General features: G+C 43.2%; 1 protein-coding gene across 1 annotated transcript in view; it reads right to left on the bottom strand.

The window, feature by feature from the left end:
* Positions 1–8,108: 8,108 nt before the first annotated feature.
* Positions 8,109–21,900, bottom strand: part of LOC124795560 (probable cytochrome P450 4aa1) — a 306,399-nt gene continuing 292,607 nt past the window's right edge. Inside the window, exons 12-13 of the mRNA XM_047259633.1 lie at positions 16,112–16,291; positions 8,109–9,872 (exon numbers count right to left, since the gene is read on the bottom strand). Coding sequence (XP_047115589.1) covers positions 9,682–9,872; positions 16,112–16,291 — 371 coding nt within the window. The 3' untranslated portion in view covers positions 8,109–9,681. The remainder of the gene's footprint in view (positions 9,873–16,111; positions 16,292–21,900) is intronic.

Here is a 21,900-nt window from a genome sequence, read left to right as displayed (position 1 = left end):
TGATTCAAATTGTTGTAAAATCTTGGGCATTTAATTGCAGAGCACACCAACTCTGATTGTAAAGAATAAACTGTTCCATATTTGGCTCACATGCCCGGGCCATATCTCTGTGTGAATCGGTGTTTGGAAGGGGCTCCCTGGGTATGGATGTGTGATGTGAGTGTTAGTGTTCCATATTAAGAAGGTGAAGTTGGCTACATCATAAATAATCCACCCTCTACGAGCTGCATTTTTCAGTTGCAATGATTTTTTAATAGAGTGCGGCATGTGGAGTCAGTTTGTAAGATTGTTCTTGGACGATTGACTCACTACCTTGCTCCTAAGTGAGCCAACCGCTCACCAATTACAATCTAAAATGGCGTAGGGGCTATGAGAGGTGGCATGAGCCCCCTCTCATATTTCTATCTTACGATTTTCGTCTCTAATTGCATGCGGTGAAAAGTTGCTATTCCTTCACATGCGGACTTCCCACGCAGCGTCTCTCATCACCCAGGTGGTCCGGTGACAGGCGGGCTCTGCAGATCTCGAGAGGGTTAAGCCGACGAGTGTGAGGGAGTCGAGTGAATGCTTTCCAGACGCCGACATTGTCAAAAGACACGCCTGGAGGGGCCTGAAGTAGCGGCTGGGCTAGAGGTTCCGTTACTTCGCAGAAACTTAGCGAAAACACTTTCTGGCGGGCTACCAGCGAGGCGTCGGAATCACTTGTGTACCCAGGCAGTTGTGGCGGGAAAATTCCCGCGCTTTCTGCAAAATAGTAACTGTGATTGGCTTGCTCAGGGCATAGCTCCGTGACGTAGCAAAATCAGCGCAGAAATTGGCGCCAAGAATCTCCATTGGTGGAATGGTAGTGCTCCGGCAATGGAGTGGAATTTTCCGCCGGTTTTCGAGTTGCTGATTGGAACGTTTAACCACGGCCACTGTCGTGGGGGCGGGAATGTTGTGTGTTCGGCCTGTACGGGTGCTCTAGGGAGTCGGCTCTCGCCTTTTGGTCGAGGACGTCGAAGCAACCAGCCATCGCCTCCGGTACGCCAGATCGTGTTCTGGCAGTTAAGAAGACAGTTTGGTAATGTATGTCCGCAGCACTGGCAGATAGGGATTTTCCTAGGTGATAATCAGAGCTCAGCAGAGCGCACCTGTTCGTCTTTTTCTAACGTTGTTTTGTCTTGAGTAGCAGCAATTAATGTCGGGTTAGCTGTGTGTCTCTCTTAAGATTTGAGTGGCAAGGAATTGGCTCCACATACCACTTCGTCATAAACCTCACAATTTAGTTTAGGGACAACTTCACCTTCACAGCATTTGTTTGAGTATCCAATTTGAGCCAATTTGATGTATTATAAATGTTTCATGTGTTTTTGGTTATTATTTTGTGTTTAGTCTTAATAAATCATATTGTTATTTTGGACAGAACTTTCATTCTGTTAATCGGTAGAGCAACCCATCATTTCTCACTACGTTAATGAAACCTTCCTTTATTTAACTTATTTATCAAATTAAATTATTGCAGGTGCCAAACTCTTTTCTATTCCACTTGCAGGGTTGATTACAGTCAGTTTGCGTACATTTTTTAATCCATGTTGCAACAGTAAAAGTCGGAGTTAGATCAGGGGGAGCTTAGAGCATCATTTACATATGTAGATTCTAGAAGAATTTAGTGTTAAATACACTGCTTGCCCCGGCACCTCGCAGACTTAGAAGCTTCAGGTTCTTACACGGCCAACGGACAATACACCTTAGCATGTGACACAAATTTCAAATTAATACGTCAACCTGTTCCTGACGAAACGGACAGAGAGATAGACAGACGGACGGACAACTAGGCGACACTATAACTGTTCGGTTTTTACCGAGTGAGGCACGGGACCCTGAGAACAGAGGAACAAGCAGGTGAGTACGTTTAACAGATAGCGTTTTCTGGACGAGGAGTAATAGCATTTGGTAGACCGTTTTTTGGAACGATGGGTGAGACGCAAAAAATGGTGCAGTACAGGACTCTGATGGTTAGTAACACATATGATAGGCGGTGTAAGGTAACAGCAGACTATACGAAGTCGAGTACGGTAATGCTTAAAAGAACCCGCTACATAGCGTGTATGTGAGTGGGTGCATTACATTTACTCGAATAAACAACGTTATGATTTGAAATTCCCTTTATAAAGAGTGCACTGGAAGGTACGAGGGTTGCCCAGAAAGTAGCGCACCGCACTTTATTTTTCTCTGCCGAAAACAATGCTACGAATGCGAAACGCTACATATGTGTTATTTCAAGTCTCCTGAGTGAGCGCGCGAAGTTTCCATCACATCCGACAGATACTGCTGCTGCAGGAAAGTTTCAAAGTGCCGTCTGTAGGTGATGCACGTTACAAGTAACGTACCGTCATTGAATCTCTCACTGAAGAGAAAGAAACTGTGGGGAATATTTATAAAAGCTTGTGCAAAGTTTATGGAGCATCTGCTGTCGACAGAAGTACAGTTAGTCGCTGGGCACGTAGAGTGAGGTCATCAGAAGGCGGTTCGGCGGAGCTCCACGATTTGCAGCGGTCGGCGAGACCATCCACGGCTGTCACACCTGACATGTTGCAACGAGCTGATGTCATTCGCGAGGACTGACGCATTACGACTCGACAGTTGGCGCTGCGTCTGTCAGTCAGCAAAGGAAGTTCACACAGTGAAGCACTGGCTCCGCCACCAGAACGAGGCCTGGTACCGACAGGGCAGACACGCCCTTCTTTCGCTCTGGAGGAAGGCCATGGGACAGGATGGAGATTACATGGGAAAGTAGGCTGTGTAGATAAGACACCGTTCTTTCGTGTGTGTAATTCTCATTATTTTCAATAAAGAATTGTTGAAGAAAAAAAAAAGCGGTACATTACCTTCTGAGCAACCGTCATGGAGTAAATGTAGTAGCATTACTAGGACATATATATCTTGTGGTTGATAGCCAACAAAATATCTGTCATCTCTTCAGGTATAAACGTGATGTACTATTGTGTTGCAGCGTTGCAGGATTGGTACCGACAGGGCGTAAACGCCCTTGTTTCACGCTGGAGGAACGCCTTGTCTTACCCCTGAAACTACTCTGAACCATGAACTCAATTCACCGTCAACTCTAACTGCTGCCTGACTATCTATGTAAAGACCTTTAATTGCTTGCAGAAGTTTGCCGCCTATTCCATAATCTCGTAGAACAGACAATAACTTCCTCCTAGGAAACCGGTCATAAGCCTTTTCTAGATCTATAAAGCATAGGTACAATTCCCTGTTCCACTCGTAACACTTCTCCATTATTTGCGGTAAGCTAAAGATCTGGCCCTGACAACCTCTAAGAGGCCTAAACCCACACTGATTTTCATCCAATTTGTCCTCAACTAATACCCGCACTTTCCTTTCAACGATGCCTGAGAAAATTTTACCCACAATGCTGATTAAAGATATACCTCTGTAGTTGTTACAATCTTTTCTGTTTCCATGTTTAAAGATGGGTGTGATTACTGCTTTCGTCCAGTCTGCCGGAACCTGTCCCGACTCCCACGCCATTTCAATTATCCTGTGTAGCCATTTAAGACCTGACATTCCACTGTATTTGATGAGTTCCGACTTAATTTCATCCACCCCAGCCGCTTTATTGCACTGCAATCTATTCACCATTCTCTCCACTTCCTCAAATGTCATCCTATTTCCATCATCATTCCGATCCCATTGTACATCTAAAACTGAAACATTACTCATCGTATTTTCACCTACATTGAGGAACTCTTCAAAATATTCCCTCCATCTGTCCAAGGCATGAACAGGATTCACCAGCAGTTTTCCTGACCTGTCCAAAATACTTGTCATTTCCTTCTTACCTTCCTTCCGAAGACTGCTAATTACACTCAGAATGGTTTTCCAGCAGCTTGAGCCAAAGTCTCTAACCTGTTTCCAAAGTCTTCCCAAGATTTCTTCTTGGATGCTGCAATTATCTGTTTGGTTTTGTTTCTTTCATCAACATAACTTTCTCTGTCTACCTGAGTTCTAGTATGTAGCCATTTTTGATAGGCCTTCTTTTTCCTTTTACAGGCTGCCTTGACTGTGTCATTCCACCAAGCTGTTTGCTTCATCCTACCTTTACACACTACTGTTCCAAGACATTCTTTAGCCACTTCTAGTACTGTGACTCTGTACCTTGTCCATTCCTTTTCCAGTGGCTGTAACTGACTACATTCAACTAACTGGTACCTTTCTGAGATCACTGTTATGTACTTGTGCCTGATTTCCTTATCCTGAAGTTTCTCCACTCTTATCCTCCTACATATGGACCTGACCTCCTGCACTTTCGGCCTCACAATCCCAATTTCACTGCAGATCAGATAGTGATCAGTGTCATCAAAGAATCCCCTGAATACACGTGTGTCCCTCACAGCCTTCCTGAATTCCTGATCTGTTATTATATAGTCAATGACAGATCTGGTTCCCCTGCCTTCCCAAGTATACCGGTGAATGTTCTTATGTTTAAAAAAGGAGTTTGTGATTACTAAGCCCATACTGGCACAGAAATTCAAGAGTTGTTCCCGTTCCTGTTGGCCTCCATAGCCTCTCCAAATTTACCCATAACCTTTTCATCCCCTTCTGTTCGATTTCCAATCCTGGCGTTAAAATCACCGATGAGCAGAACACTATCCTTTTCCTTCACTCTAACAACTACATCACTGAGTGCGTCATACAAACTATCCATCTTATCTTGATCTGTCCCTTCACAATGCTAATTTACTGACACAATCCTAATTTTATTGCTAGACACTGTCAAATCTATCCACATCAGTCGTTCGTTTACATACCTTATTGCAACTACGCTGGGTTCCATTTCTTTCCTGATGTAAAGCCCTACACCAAATTGTGCTATTCCTGCTTTGACTTCTGACAGGTAGACCTTGTATTCTCCCACTTCCTCTTCTTTCTCGCACCTTACCAGAATGTCACTAACAGCTAAAACGTCAAACCCCACCTTACTTGCAGCCTCTGCCAGCTCTACCTTCTTCCCAGAGTAGCCCCCATTGATATTAATTGTTCCCCATCTCGTTACCATTCGTTTGCCAAGTCGTATCTTAGGAGTCCCTGGTTTGTCAATTAGAGGTGGGACTCTGTCACCTCCAAAGGTCCGAGGCATTTTGCTCTGATTTCTGATTGTTGCCAGCATCATATTTAAAGTACCAGGGAAGCAGGTTACTAGCCTTACTTGCCCCGGGTCCCATTGAGTTTTACCCGTAACGGTTGAGGGACTAACCGGTGGATTTGGTAGTCTTTGCCGTCTGAGCACAAAGGTGATCACGACTCAGAATATGTCCGAGATGCCCAGCTTTATTCCAAAGTAACTGGTATCCCGACTGTCAGGTTGGCCACTCATACGTTGCCCGTGGTTCATAAACTAGGACATGACAACAGGAACCCACACCATGCACAAAAATCAGAAGATTTCTCAAACTGGATAATCGGGTCCAACAAGGTTCAATCTTGGGTCTCTTATTGTTCTTAATATATATTAATATTTTACCACTCTATATTCACAAAGTTACAAAGCTAATTCTCTTTGCCAATGATAAAAACGTAGAATTCAATTACAATAACCAAGAATTAGCTGAGTAATTTGTAAGTAATATCTTTCAGAAAATTATTAAGTAGTTCTCTGCAAATGGACTCTCATTAAATTTTGATAAAACACAGTATATAAAGTCCTGTGCAGTAAAAGGCACAGCACCACTAGTAAATACAAAGTTTGAATAGAAGTTTGCAGCTGAGGCAAAATATTCTAAATTTTTGGATGTGTGCATTGATGAGAGATGGAACTGGAAGAAACATATTGATGATCTGCTGAAACGTATGAGTTCAGCTACTTATGCACTTAGAGTTATTGCAAATTTTGGCCATAAACATATAAGTAAATTAGTTTACTATGCCCATTTCATTCACTAATTTCGTATGGCATCATATTTTTGGGTAATTCATCATTAGGGAAAAAATATTTATTGTACAAAAGTGTGTAATCAGAATAACAGCTGGAGTCCAGCCAGGATCATCTTGCAGGCATTTATTTGAGGAACTAGGGATCTCCACAGTAGCTTTGTAATATACAGGATGGGGAAAAATCGTGTCACGAAATTTTAACCCTGGATAGCTGATGCCAGTGGTTAATTGCTGCATTACATACACTGCTATGCACCACTAAGTCCAAATGTTGCTAGAAAGGTTACTCATTGGGCACAAGATATACATTAATGTCATTAATGGTACAAATTAATTTTATAGATTCAGATGTCTCACGTAAGCCCAGAGGCATGTGAATAACATGATACTAATCGAAGTTCGCTTCAACATACACACCTTTACCTGGTACCCCTTCAGAGGTGTCTATTTTATAATATTACAGTTCAAGATACCCCTTTCCAAAGCATAAAAATTCAGCCAATTCTATATTAGAATTAGTTGATCTGAAACGTGTTTCCTATTGTGTATACTTTAAATGTGACAGTATTACAAAACTGAGTGTGTATACACTGAGTTAACTTTAAGCTCCTTAGATGTAAACAATGAAAAGTCAGAACGCTGCAGCAAGTAGTCATTTGTTTTCAGTTGGAGCCAACGTTACGTAGCTGACAATACTTTGTGAGGTAGCCATTGTTGTATGCTATGTTAATGTTTTGTACTTCACTTTGTTTATACTGATGGGTATCCACAAGGTTGGTGGGCTGGGGGCAGGGGATTGTAAGGGTATATACTTTAACCTTATCACAAAACTAGCTAGAATTTCAAGCAATACTTGTACTAAATCTCAGATTTCAGTTGGCATATGCGATGTAAAATACTGTGGTTTTTTATGTTTAATCCTGATTCCCCACTTTGACGAATATTAACGTGGCACTTTTCCCTGATTATATTTGTTTTTTTTTTTTTCTATTTCTGATTTTTATTTTTCGATATAAACATAACATTGTTGGTATAAGAACAAAATTTATTCCTGTGAATAACTTGCTTAATACTATGACTTAATCATAAGAATGATGTAATTTTAGATTGTTGAATTAAAATACATTGTGTATATATTAACAAAATGAAATTGTGTACATAGCACATACTGTAATGAGATTATTTGGCCTACGTTTTGTATGTACACTTATTGCTACTAATCGTTTAGAGTTTTGTAAAAACATTAATGAAGTCTGTACGTAATTTTTTTGTTTTCTTCGTACTGTATTTTTCCTTTCTCTGTTAATGTTACTTATCTTGTACTGTAATGACTTTGTCTGTACAGATGCAATGTAATGTGTTGTGCAAAACCAATATTTTGGCATATTGTGTAACATTTTTTCCATGTATGTATGAAATTTCGTTGTAATTTTAGGAGCTTCACCCGATAGGAAAATTAACATCGTTGCAAAAATTGCAAACGAAAAGACGGTTGAGGATCAGTTATGTTCAAGGATGGACGAGAGGGTGTGCTGATGTAGTGGTAGTGTACGCAGAATTAAGTTGTGGGAAGTCCGTTGATTGCTGCTTTATCAGTGGTTGAGGGAGAAGTTCTGCAAGAAAGTTTGGTCTGTGTAGTTGTAAGACGTGCAGGAGTATTGTGTGGTAGGTTTGTGCATCTTACAGGTTATCTAATACTACAATCTGCTGTTCTTCTACACCTAACAAGGAACACCATACAATGCGGTACACATAAGAAGTTACAGTTTTTTTGCATATTCCTCACGCGAGTGTAACACGCTTTTCTCTTTCTCCTTTCTATTTCTGTCCTTCAGTACAAGCCATAATAAACGAAAGCCTCATTGACTGTCGTACAAAATCATCTCAAAAAGTTTAAACGACGTTTGTAGCGTGTCTTTGTAAGGAAACAAAGAAAAATTCTGTTTTATATCATTTTTTGGTCGAAATCTTGTATACTTACAGGCCTGATTCAGTATAGTTTGTATTTTTATATTACTCATTCTTAGCACAATGAGACTGGTTACCTCAGTTCGCTTGAAGAATAAATTAATTGTTAGCAGAATTAAACCTTTTTTGCAGCAACAGTTTCAATGGGACATCCACAACAGAGGAACAGAAGAGGTTCAGGAAGAGTAATTATGGGCCACAAATGGTATAGGGTATAAAATATATTTTACCATATTTGTAAGATTTTCACATAGTTATAACTTTTTCATACATAAGGCTTTGGATATTAGAGTGTTACAGTGAATGAGGCTACAAGAGGTAAACCTTTGAACAGCAACGCTTTGAATCGAATACACAGATTTGTCATTATCCGCCGAGAGGACACTCTGAAATATGACTCTTAAGTGCTACTGTCCAACGCAGGTCACATACAGTTTAGGTATATAATATTTTGTCCTATGTGACTAATAAATTAACCGATAAATGTATGAAAAATATTCATTAGATAAATAGTCTAATTTCATAACAATGACTATTACTTTTTAAAAATGACAATAATATCATAAATTATGATAATGAAACAAAACTGCTGGAATACATTGTGGTATAAAAATTAAAAGAAATGAGCAATAGTACCCTCCATGAGTATGCTCATGGAGTATAACGATTCTGTTTACACAGAAGACACGAAGGTTGCCTTCTGTAGAATTCTTTTACAGCATTTGGTGACACTTACTCTGGACTAAGGATGTATGACATTCAAAATCCTCTTTAAAAGAAGCTAACTGTTCCCACTTCACGAAGACAGCAAGAAACTTGTCTTTGACATTCTAGTGACTTTTGAGGAACATGTTTATAAGCCTGAGAAAGGATCAGAGATGGGCATATTTCTCAGAAGTGCGCTGAGAATGAAAACGTTCCCACGCAAGTGGACCTATACTGAGCTTATGATTATGCAAAACGTCTGTTCTGGAGTAAAAAATAGATCTACAGATGACTACTAAGTGACTGTGTTTGTTTGTAGTTTACGTAAATAGTTATCAGCTTTCCACGCTAAGCAACTCGAAATGTACTGCATCACAACCTTTTATTTAGGTTTTCGATATGATGTGTTTATTCCCATACATATGGCGCACATCCACTGAAGAAATAATTCTTGTATCTATGCTTGTTGTTGATACACGTGAACTGTAAATATCAGTTACGAAAAATTTCGTACTGAATGTCAGCACACGAGTGCAGCTGAGTCTTGACTTGCCCCAGTCTGACTTCTGCAGCTGACTGCAGACTCTCAAGTGTGCAGTCTTAATGAGAGGGTAGAGGTGGTTCAGGTTCTAGACTGTGAGTCCATTTCACGCATGTAAACAGAAAAGTGTAGCTCGTCATACGGTAGTATTACTTCACTACATGGACAGCAGATCCTCAAATGCAAAGTGCACAGCGACAATCTAGAACTCAGTAAACATTGGTTCTTTGCAGAGAGATGTGTGCCCTCAGTGCACGAGGTCCACCATCAGGGTGAGAAGAGTAACGCGGTTTAAAGTCTTAAAGCGTATCACTTGGGCCGGAGAGTCGGTCCTCCCGTTGCAGTGTGTCCCCAGACTCTGGTCGCAGACGGAAGGCAGGCGGTGGTTTGTACCGCGGGACAGCGGACACCCCGCTGTTCAAGGGGCGCCGCCCTTCCGTTCTGGGCAGAGCAGAGCTGAGGGCGCCCCAACGCAACGCGGCGAGCCCCGCGGTGCCTGGCGGAGGGTGCTGCGCTCGCCCGCCCGCCCGCTAGCTGGCGGCGGCAGCGGCGGCGGCGACCGGCGTCCTGGGCGACAGGTGGACCCAGATTCCGCCGCGCGCGCGGATCGTGATGCGGTAGGCCAGTCGCAGCGACTCGCGGCCCTTGACCGGCTCCAGCCGGAAGTGGCGCAGCAGCGTCGACATCACCACCTTCATCTCCATCATGGCGAACTTGTAGCCTGTGGGGCACACGGTAGATCCACTCTTTCAGTTTCAGTCTGTGGTCTGAAATTCTCACAAAGTCACGAGAAGACCATTTTTTGCCCTGCTGAAGTATGCCACTGCGGACGGAAAATACAGGATGGAAAAAGTCGTGGCAAATGCTGACATACCTGAAGTATGTGTTCGAAAATAATCCAACACATGATGAAATAAAGTGCAAAAATGTACCTGCGTGACGTCTTCGAGAAACTCTCATATCTCCAATCCCAAAGAAAGCAGGTGCTGACAGATGTCAAAATTACCGAACTATCAGTTTAATAAGCCACGGCTGCAAAATACTAAGACGGATTCTTTGCAGACGAATGGAAAAACTGGTAGAAGCCGACCTCAGGGAAGATCAGTTTGGATTCCGTAGAAATGTTGGAACACGTGAGGCAATACTGACCCTACGACTTATCTTAGGGAATAGATTAAGGAAAGGCAGGCCTACGTTTCTAGCATTTTTACACTTAGAGAAAGCTTTTGACAATGTTGACTGGAATACTCTCTTTCATATTCTTAAGGTGGCAGGGGTAAAATTCAGGGAGCGAGAGGCTATTTACAATTTGTACAGAAACCAGATGGCAGTTATTAGAGTCAAGGGGCATGAAAGGGAAGCAGTGGTTGGGAAGGGAGTGAGACAGGGTTGTAGCCTATCCCCGATGTTATTTAATCTGTATATTGAGCAAGCAGTAAAGGAAACAAGAGAAAAATTCGGAGTAGGAATTAAAATCCATGGAGAAGAAATAAAAACTTTGAGGATCGGCGATGACATTGTAATTCTGCCACAGACAGCAAAGGACCTGGAAGAACAGCTGAACGGAATGGACAGTGTCTTGAAAAGAATAATATAAGATGAACATCAACAAAAGCAAAAGGAGGATAATGGAACGTAGTCGAATAAAATCGAATGAGGCTGCAGGAATTAGATTAGGAAATGAGACGCTTAAAGTAGTGAAGGAGTTTTTCTATGTGGGGAGCAAAATAACTCACGATGGTCGAAGTAGAGAGGACATAAAATGTAGACTGGCAATGGCAAGGAAAGCGTTTCTGAAGAAGAGAAATTTGTTAACATCGAGTATAGATTTAAGTGTCAGGAAGTCGTTACTGAAAGTATTTGTATGGAGTGTGGCCATGCATGGAAGTGAAACATGGACAATAAATAGTTTAGACAAGAAGAGATTAGAAGCTTTCGAAATGTGGTGCTACAGAAGAATGCTGAAGGTTAGATGGGTAGATCACCTAAGTAATGAGGAAGTATTGAACAGAATTGGAGAGAAGAGAAATTTGTAGCACAACTTGACTAGAAGAAGGGATCGGTTGGTAGGACATAATCTGAGGCATCAAGGGATCACAAATTTAGTATTGGATGGCAGCATGCACGGTAAAAATCGTAGAGGGAGAGCAAGAGATGAATACACTAAACAGATTCAAAAGGATGTAGGTTGCAGTAGGTACTGGGAGATGAAGAAGCTTGCACAGGATAGAGCAGCATGGAGAGCTGCTTCAAACCAGTCACTGGACTGAAGACCACAACAACAACACACCCTATAATTTTCAAGGCACAAATACGATGAGACAGCACTGTGCGACGAAATTTAGAACCTCAGTATGAGCAGCATATGCCAAAAGATAACACGAGCACGCACACACACACTGTGAATACTAGCGACACCACACAACCAAAGATGATTTTTTTGAAATAACACATTGCAAACCACCAGGTTTACCATCAAAACCATATCCCTCTACTGGTTTTGGTTAACAAACCCATCAACCCTGGATGTACAGCTGGACATTGGTGATTTACACATACATATCACTACAATGGCATCTCGGCCGGCCGCAGTGGCCGTGCGGTTCTGGCGCTGCAGTCCGGAACCGCGGGACTGCTACGGTCGCAGGTTCGAATCCTGCCTCGGGCATGGGTGTGTGTGATGTCCTTAGGTTAGTTAGGTTTAAGTAGTTCTAAGTTCTAGGGGACTTATGACCTAAGATGTTGAGTCCCATAGTGCTCAGAGCCATTTTGAATGGCATCTCGCTATAAACATGCCTCTGTCTTGGCTCACGCAATATTAGCTAATTATTACAGCAACTTACGTCAGAAAATCACAAATTTGAAATATGGTCACCAATGTCCAGACTTTCACCATGATGATGGTTTTGTGAACCGCAACTGGTAGAAGAATTGTGTTGTTGTAAGCTGCAGCAAAGAGGTTGCAAGTAGGTAGGTAGAGACCAAAGACAGACTCGCAAGAAACGCGCCTCCAACGCCCTCTCGGCCGCCAGTATTTATATCGCCACAGTGGACCGGATGGCGCAGTCTGTAACAGTCAGTCATCCAGTGTGTCACCGAGTCATCGGTCGCAGCCCAGTTACAGGCAGTCTCAGGCAGCACATAGCGACCAGAGCGGTGCGCATAGTGGGACGTCTACTTTACCAGAAGCGAGGCTAATGTGGACTATTACAGAAAGCTTGTACCACAATACCTGGACTATCTTGAGTTAAGTAACTTTCTGTTCTTATGAATAAAGAACAGTGTTAATAAATGTGTGCAGTTGTACAATATAAAAAGGATACCAGCCACCAACAACATACTCTCCTTACTTCTCATGGTACAAGCCTACAGTGACAATGAGATGACACAAAAGGAATTAAGTTGTGTTGGTACAGCTGATGATTTGCACTGCATTATTTCAAGTACGATGGCATTTCGAAAAGTAAAGATACAATGGCTCGCAGTCCTTAAATAGAACATTTATTTAGAAAAGTCAGTTACATCTTATTAACTGGATTATTTGTTATTTTTCGACATAATCACCCCCATTATCCAAACATTTGTTACGTCGGTGCACAAGCTTTTGTATCCCACAGTCATAGAAGGTTGCTGCCTGTTGTCGGAACCACATTTCAAGTTCATCTTTGATCTCCTCATCGTCGTGGAATGATTTTCCACAAAGATGTGACTTCAGGTAACGGAAGACATGGAAGTCGGTGGGCGCAAGGTCCGGGCTGTACGGCGGATGGTCCAATACGTCCCATTTGAATTGTTTGAGTAGTGCTTTGGTTACGAGTGCTGTGTGAGGCCGAGCGTTGTCATGAAGCAAGCAGACTCCACTTCTCAGCATTCCCCTGCGTTTGTTTTGAATTGCCCTTCGAAGACGTTTCAAAGTCTGGCAATATGCAGCAGAATTAACTGTCGTTCCAGGAGGCATAAATTCCAACAAAAGAATGCCTTGTCTGTCCCAAAAAACTGAAGTCATGATTTTCTTCGCTGAAATTGACGTTTTGCATTTCTTGGCTTTTGGTGAATTCGAATGCCGCCATTGCATTGATTGTTGCTTGGATTCAGGTGTATGTTGATAAACCCATGTCTCGTAACCTGTTACAATGTGATCAAGGAACTCATCACCTGCTTCAGCATAGCGTGTGAGGAAGTCCTGTGCAAAGCCCATCCCTTTCTTTTTGTGTTCTTCCGTTAACAGATTTGGAACCCAGCGCGCACACAATTTCCTGTACCCTAAATTGACAGTCACAGCGTCATAAAGAGTTGTCATTGACACATCTGGTATGATCTGGTGCAATTCTTTCAATGTGAGACGTCTATTCGCACGAATTGCTTCCTCCATTCTCCAAAGAATGGCATCGAAGATCACAGATGGCCGACCTGTTCTTTGTTCATCATGAACATCGGGCCTACCTTCAGAGAAATGACGACACCATTTCGTTACATTTTGTCGATTCATAATGTTCCCATAAACAGAAAAAATTTCTTTGGGAATATGCGCTGGTCGCTGACCTTTTGCAGGAAGAAAACGTATGACGGAGCGCACTTCGCATTTGGCGGGATTCTGAATCGGCGCAGCCATTTTAAACACGACCTACTCCAACCAGAAGCAACATTCAACTGCCGAACGACCGTGAGGAGAAAGCTAACGGTTCAAGGTTAACACCAGTGTTGCCAACTTGCTCGCCAAAAGTCTTCTGTTCCTCTGGCGTACGGTGTATCTAAGCAACATTCAACTGCCGAACGACCGTGAGGAGAAAGCTAACGGTTCGAGGTTAACACCAGTGTTGCCAACTTGCTCGCCAAAACTCTTCTGTTCCTCTGGCGTACGGTGTATCTTTACTTTGCGAAATACCCTCGTACTTAACAGCCGTAGATTGTTGCTTGAAGAAAGTTATAGCAGCCAAAGGTGACCAGAGTCAGAACTCATATTGACATTGAATCTTAACAACCAACAGGTGAGGTAGCATCCCCCAACTGTCTCCCTCTGTTCTTTCACCAGGGAGAGAGCAGGAGTCCACACAGCCTTTAAGCAGAAACCTCGATCTCCTGCACGATGGCTAACGATTTCCTGTGATATACAACAGGCTCGTAAGGCTTTAAACTTTGATTTCTCGAAAAACCTTCGGAAGCGCATTGCACGAGAGCAACATTTGTTGCAGCTCAAGTATTTACTTTGCTCCTGCGTAATGTGAGCAAAATCTTTGCCCCCAGGAGTGTGCGCTTCCCCTGTAAGACGCTATAGTTACCAGAAACTGTGACATCAACAGCATACCCCAGAATCACGATGCAGTGATTTATCACCTCCATCATATTGTAGCTCACAGACTTTCCCAGACAATTTACGCTAAAGTTGGCGAGGCGAATGTAAACATAACACCAATCCGATACGAAAAAAAGCATTTTATAAATCCAGACAATTACATTTAGGTCACAGATTCTAACATATGATGACATTAAGAATCGCATGATCCCAATCGCGGGTTAGCTAAACGCGTATTAATTAAGTACATAAACTTAATATGCAAATCTCTCCCAGCAAATCAATACTGTGCGGTTCTGAAACTACCAGTCTGTTGTGGAAGGACTGACGTGGCAATAGTTATGTGATTACCAGGAGTCACTTTTGTTAAAACTCCCGATATCGTGATGGCCGTTAGGGAAACTGCTTATGTTCAAACATTGTTGGTGGCGCACGTGGTTTTGGAGGAAATAGTTTATCTCAGTGTGTTCGAGTTTCACCACGTGGAGAGGACAGCACTCGGGCTAAAAAAGTCCTCGTCCCAGTCACAAAGACATAACAGGGGTAAGTCAGTACAGCTACTCTGTAGGTTTGGAGGTTTGGCACTGTGGGCTATGTTTTTAGCCGTGGAGACACATAGTCCAGGTTATGAAACAACCGTGGACACAGAGCTCTGCTTCATACAGTGGGTTCACACACTCGTTTGCTTTGATTCATATGACTCATCAATATCGGCGCAGCAGTCTCCACGGTGGTAGATACATGCACGTCCTGAGCTCCATTACAGTGGGGATGTACTTCCAGGAGTCCAGGCTTGCTACTACTTGCGCCATGTCGGTGGAATATGACGTCGACAGACGCCGCACTGGAGACCACGCAAGCCTGATGTAGAAGCTACAACTCGCCGATCTGCTACGTGCTGTTGATGCGCTGGTAACCACCACGGCCTATACTACCACTAGCACCAAATCTCTGTACGTCCCTTTCTCCCCCTGTACGGCTTCCCCCAATACTATTTAAAATTCGATCGATTTTCTTTCTTTCCTACCTAGCGATGACAGTTAATTGGTCAAGTGTCATCTTGGGGTTCCGTTTCAAACACTATGCGGGGTTCTGTAAGCCAGCTGTTCTGTTTGTTTGATATATTTTCTGTTCAAATGATTTCACCTGGGTAACAGAATATTTCCACTCATAATGCGGTATTGTGAATTAGTGGTTCCCGTTACGGAAGGACAGCCTCAACTTTCATTCGTATTGAAAAAATCTCTGAATTACGTTAAAATTCTACAATCTGTTTCTTTTCCAGAATAGTCCCACCTATCCCAATACATACATACAGCATGTATCGGTCGAAACACCTGCAATGGAACAACAAGTCCGATGCTGCCACTGTTATGGTTGCAGGAGATTTTCTGTGAGGATACAAAATTAATTACCTGTGCGAAGCGAAGATAGTAAACAGTTGGGAAAGGCTACAGCCAAGATTTACAAGATGCGCTGGTACAAATGAAAACTAAAGGTATGGCAGCTTAGAAAGCTGTATAGGACAACACCTCTTTCCTTTTGTGTCTGTTTATAAACTGAATTCAGATGTCAAGGAGAACTGGCGAGCAGAATTTTATCGTAGGCTACCTCAGTCACGCGCTGGCCCGTTCCAGTAGGAGCAGAGCTGAGGCGGGTCGACTTACCTATGCAGTTGCGCGGGCCCGCGCTGAACGGGATGTAGCTGTAGGGGTGGCGGCGCGAGCAGTTGTCCGCCGTGAAGCGGTCCGGGTCGAAGGCCTCCGGGTCGGGGAACACGTGCTCCAGGCGGTGCATCGCGTACGGCGCCAGCAGCACGTCCGTGCCGGCCGGCAGCGTGTGCTTGCCTGCCGCAACACACCAACACACTGCGGTCAGGAAGCTGGTGGTTGTGCCGCGTGCTGGGACCGAAGGAGTTCGCAGGTAGGAGGGGCCGGATTGGAAAGCTGGTCAGATTAACGTATTTTCTACGAGATCAACTGGATTGTCAAAATGAGGCTGTTTGCTGACGATGCTGTGGTGTACGCGAAGGTGTCGTCGTTGAGTGACTGTAGGAGGATACACGATGACTTGGAAATGATTTGTGATTGGTGTAAAGACTGGCAGCTACCTCTAAATATAGATAAATGTAAATTAATGCAGACGAATAGGAAAAAGAATCCCGAATGTTTGAATACTCCATTATTAGTGTAACGCTTGACACAGTCACGTCGATTAAATGTTTGGGCGTAACATTGCAGAGCGATATGAAGTGGGACAAGCATGTCATGGCAGTTGTGGGGAAGGCGGATAGTCGTCTTCGGTTCATTGGTAGAATTTTGGGAAGATGTGGTTCATCTGTAAAGGAGACCCGTAATAAAACACTAATACGACCTATTCTTGAGTACTGCTCGAGCGTTTGGGATCTCTATCAGGTCGGATTGAGGGAGGACATAGAAGCAATTCAGAGGCGGGCTGCTAGATTTGTTACTGGTAGGTTTGATCATCACACGAGTGTTACGGAAATGCTTCAGGAACTCGGGTGGGAGTCTCTAGAGGAAAGGAGGCGTTCTTTTCGCTACTCGCTACCGAGGAAATTTAGAGAACCAGCATTTGAGGCTGACTGCAGTACAATTTTACTGCCTCCAACTTATATTTCGCGGAAAGACCACAAAGATAAGATAAGAGAGATTAGGGCTCGTACAGAGGCATATAGGCAGTCATTTTTCCGTCGTTCTGTTTGGGAGTGGAACAGGGAGAGAAGACGCTAGTTGTGGTTCGAGGTACCCTCCGCCACGCACCGTATGGTGGACTGCGGAGTATCTATGAGATGTAGATGTAGAAAATGATGATACAGGTACGTACTAGCGAAAGATGGACTATAACACTCGTAGACTTCCGCAGTGTCGACGAATGACAATAGAAACGAACTCACACCCTTAATTTCGAATCAGTGGCGTACGTGCAGCAATACTATGTTGAAGACCGATTCAGTATAGGAGGAGGTGACATGCCATCTTCTTCCCCATAAACAGTAGTTTATTGAAAGCATATATACCATCACACGTGTATGAAGCTCCCAAATTTTCAGCCAAATTTCGGAGAAAAGAGCCTCGGAAATGGCGGAAACTGTACACAATAACAAGTTATCTGTTAAGACAGTATTCTTGTCAATAGCTTTCCTGAGGCCTAGCCTGCCGGCCGAAGTGGCCGTGCCGTTAAAGGCGCTGCAGTCTGGAACCGCAAGACCGCTACGGTCGCAGGTTCGAATCCTGCCTCGGGCATGGATGTTTGTAATGTCCTTAGGTTAGTTAGGTTTAACAAGTTCTAAGTTCTAGGGGACTTATGACCTCAGCAGTTGAGTCCCATAGTGCTCAGAGCCATTTGAACCATTTTTTTGAGGCCTAGCCTGAGCTACCTTTCAACCTGACTGGTAGCAAAAAGTTTTTAGCCATTCACAGGCTGACATCAGCTGCCTGTGACGAGTCTTGTCATCTTTCATGAGCCAAAGGGTACAGGAAGTTGAGAAGAGAAGACAGAAAGGTAGAGACCCTCAATTAAGAAATAAGTACGAGGACTGCCCAGAAAGTAATGCACCGCATTTTTTTTCTCAGCCGAAAACAGTGGTACGAATGCGAAACGTTACGTATGTGTTATTTGAAGTCTCCTGAGGGAGAGCGACAAGTTACCGTCACTTCCGACAGATAGCGTAGCTACAGGACAGTTTCAAAATGGCGTCTATAGGTGATGTACGTTTCAAGCAACTTGCCGTCATTCAATTTCTCACTGCAGAGAAAAATACTGTGGAAAATATTCGCAAACGCTTGAGGAAAGTCTATGGAGCATCTGCTGTCGACAGAAGTACAGTTAGTCGCTGGGCATGAAGAATAAGGTCACCAGAAGGGGTCGGGGAGACCATCCACGGCTGTCACACCTGATAGCCCTGACCTAGCCCCCTCGGACTTCCACTTGTTTGGGACACTAAAGGATGCTTTCGTGGAAGAAATCTTGAGAACGATGAGGAGGTAATTCACACAGTGAAGCACTGGCTCCGCCGCCACCAGGACAAGGATTGGTACCGACAGGGCATACACGGCTTTGCTTGGCGCTGGAAGAAGGCCGTAGAACGGGATGGAGATCTACATCTACATCTACATCCATACTCCGCAAGCCACTGACAGTGTGTGACGGAGGGTACCTTGAGTACCTCTATCGGTTCTCCCTTGCATTCCAGTCTCGTATTGTTCGTGGAAAGAAAGGTTGTCGGTTTGCCTCTGTGTGGGCTCTAATCTCTCTGATTTTATCCTCATGGTCTCTTCGCGAGATATACGTAGGAGGGAGCAATATACTGCTTGACTCCTCGGTGAAGGTATGGTCTCGAAACTGCAGCAAAAGTCCGTACCGAGCTACTGAGCGTCTCTCTTGCAGAGTCTTTCACTGGAGTTAATCTATCACCTACGTAACGCTTTCGCTTTCCTGAAACGAAGCGTGCTGCCCTCCGTTGGATCTTCTCTGTCTCTTTTATTAGCCCTATCTGGTAGGGATCCCACACCAGTGAGCAGTATTCAAGCAGTGGGCGAACAAGTGTATTGTAACCTACTTCCTTTGTTTTCGGACTGCATTTCCTTAGGATTCTTCTAATGAATCTCAGTCTGGCATCTGCTTTACCGACAATTAATTTGATATGATCATTCCATTTTAAATCACACCTAATGCCTACTCCCAGATAATTATGGAATTAACTGCTTCCTACGACAGTCCCCTGCGGCCCACCTGAAATCACTCTTACTTCGGAAGACCTCTCTCCATTGAGAATGACATGCTGCGCTCTGTTATCTAGGAACTCTTCAATCCAATCGCACAATTGGTCTGAGAGTGCATATGCTCTTACTTTGTTCATAAATGACTGTGGGGAACTGTATAAAACGCCTTGCGGAAGTCAAGAAACACGGCATCTACCATGGAACCCGTGTCTACGGCCCTCTAGGTCTTGTGGACGAATAGCGCGAGCTGGGTTTCACATGATCGTCTTTTTCGAAACCCGTGCTGATTCCTACAGAGTAGATTTCTAGTCTCCAGAAAAGTCATTACACTCGAACATAATACGTGTTCCAAAATCCTACAACTGATCCACGTTAGATATATAGGTCTACGTGGGAAAGTAGGGTGTGTAGATAAAACACCAATCTTTCGTCTGTGTAATTCTCATTGTGTTCAATAAAGAATTTATGAAGACAAAAAATGTCGTGCATTACTTTCTGGGCAACTCTCGTAATACAAAGACTCTCCTACCTCGAACATGGGATGAAACAGCATTATTATCAACTTCAACCGTTCGTAGACTAACGGTTGTAGTGTGAAGTGAAATAGTGATAATGCTGACAGCACATCTGAAGTGTATACGGTGTAAATTATGACGGTATCAAAGTTATAAGAACTCATGCTCATACATTTCTTAAACCAGTTACAGGTTGCATGTACTCCACAAATTTTCAGACAATTGCTCTTCAAACGATCCGTTTCGCTGAACTGCAATCTCTTGTAATTCGCGCTAAAAGCATATAATAAACATTGACGTACACAAAGCAGAGTACAACTGTGTTTTTAATATTCAACCAATTAATGCAAATTATTTTATTTATCATATTCGAAAACTATTAAATCTGACTGTAACTATACGTAATATAGGTAATAAATTAGTTATTTATATGAGCAGTGACACATATACAAAATTCAGTATCTAAACTAATTTGTAGGATGAAAAAATTACGCTGTTGCATTTCGGTTAATTTAAGACGTTCCTCTGAGTGCTCGTTTCTAAAGTGGACATTGCAGCTCTTGGGAAAAATGACTTTCTTGACAGTGTTAACGACAGAGTGGCACGGTTCATACACAGTTCCTGTATTGTTTGAGCTTGTGTTTCTGTCTTTTCGAAGCAGGAAGTCGAGTCGGTAAGGGTGTATGAAATAAACCTATCACTACGGACGGATGAAGCAATGGATGGGCCCAGCCGCTTGCGTTGTCTTAGCTCTTTAAGAAGGAATATATTAATGATAAGGTTTGATAATAAGTCTGTTCATCTCAATTGAAATTACCTTATGCGACATGATGTCTATAACAAAAAGTAAGATCCCGATAGTACATCGCATACAAGACGATAGTGCGACATGTAACAGTAAATGTACAGCGTGGTTATGATTAAACATTCGCTACTTCAGAGAATCCCCATGATAAACTAGTGATCGTAGGACAACAAAACTTTGTAGAAACGTTCGTAAGGACACCCGGAAAAGAAATAACGAATATACCTTTTATAGAAACACATTTAACTTCCACGTGAGAGCGCGACGTTTGTAAATTGCGTACCATCTTTACGTTCCACCTTACAAACGTTGCTGTTTCTAGACCATCAAAGAGGGCCTGGATACTATTTCACTATTTTTCACAGTACTCTACCAGCGGTGAACCATGGAATGTTCAGCTGTCGTGAAATAGCACGTGAAATGCTCGAAGATAGCACATTGCAACCAGCGTTTTCAAAGTAATTTCTTCAAATATCAGTGGCACAATTCGTCGTAGGCTTTTCCCAGGAGCAATTCTCAAATGTCCACATAATTCCAGCTTCCAAACAGTTTTCTTCAAACCCGGTACGGAAAGAGGAGCTCTCCTTATTATTCAGAGTGTCGACACTTGTGAATAGCCACAGCACTACCTGTTGTTTTGATAATACAGCGTTGCGAGTAAAGCCCTGCTCACTCTGTCCAAACCCATGACGATGCTTGTGTTACAACCCTACGATGCCGTCACACTAACGGCACCTAAAGGCAAGTCATGATACGAAAACTACTAACAACTCATATCCTGCAGTGCACAATCTTATAAAGCTGGGGACCCACAGGGTGAATACACTACTGGCCATAAAAGTTACTACAGCCAGAAGAAATGCAGATGATAAACGGGTATTCATTGGACAAATATATTATAGTAGAACTGACATGTGATTACATTTTCACGTAATTTGGGTCCATAGATCCTGAGAAATCAATACCCAGAACAACCACCTCTAGCCGTAATAACGGCTTTTATACGCCTGAGCATTGAGTCAAACAGAGCTTGGATGGCGTGTACAGGTACAGCTACCCATGCAGTTTCAACCCGATACCACAGTTCATCAAGAGTAGTGACTGGCGTATTGTGACGAGCCAGTTGCTCGGCCACCATTGACCAGACGTTTTCAGTTGGTGAGAGATCTGGAGAATGTGCTGGCCAGGGCAGCAGTCGAACGTTTTCTGTATCCAGAAAGGTCCATAGAGCACCTGCAACATGCGATCGTGCATAATCCTGCTGAAATGTAGGGTTTCGCAGGGATCGAATGAAGGGTAGAGCCACGGGTCGTAACACATCTAAAATGCAACGTCCACTGTTCAGAGTGCCGTCAATGCGAACAAGAGGTGACCCAGACGTGTAACCAATGACA

Source organism: Schistocerca piceifrons, chromosome 4 (assembly GCF_021461385.2).
Source record: "Schistocerca piceifrons isolate TAMUIC-IGC-003096 chromosome 4, iqSchPice1.1, whole genome shotgun sequence".
Lineage (NCBI taxonomy): Eukaryota > Metazoa > Arthropoda > Insecta > Orthoptera > Acrididae > Schistocerca > Schistocerca piceifrons.
Note: the sequence above shows the minus strand (reverse complement) of the source record. Positions and strands in the feature narration are given on the sequence as shown.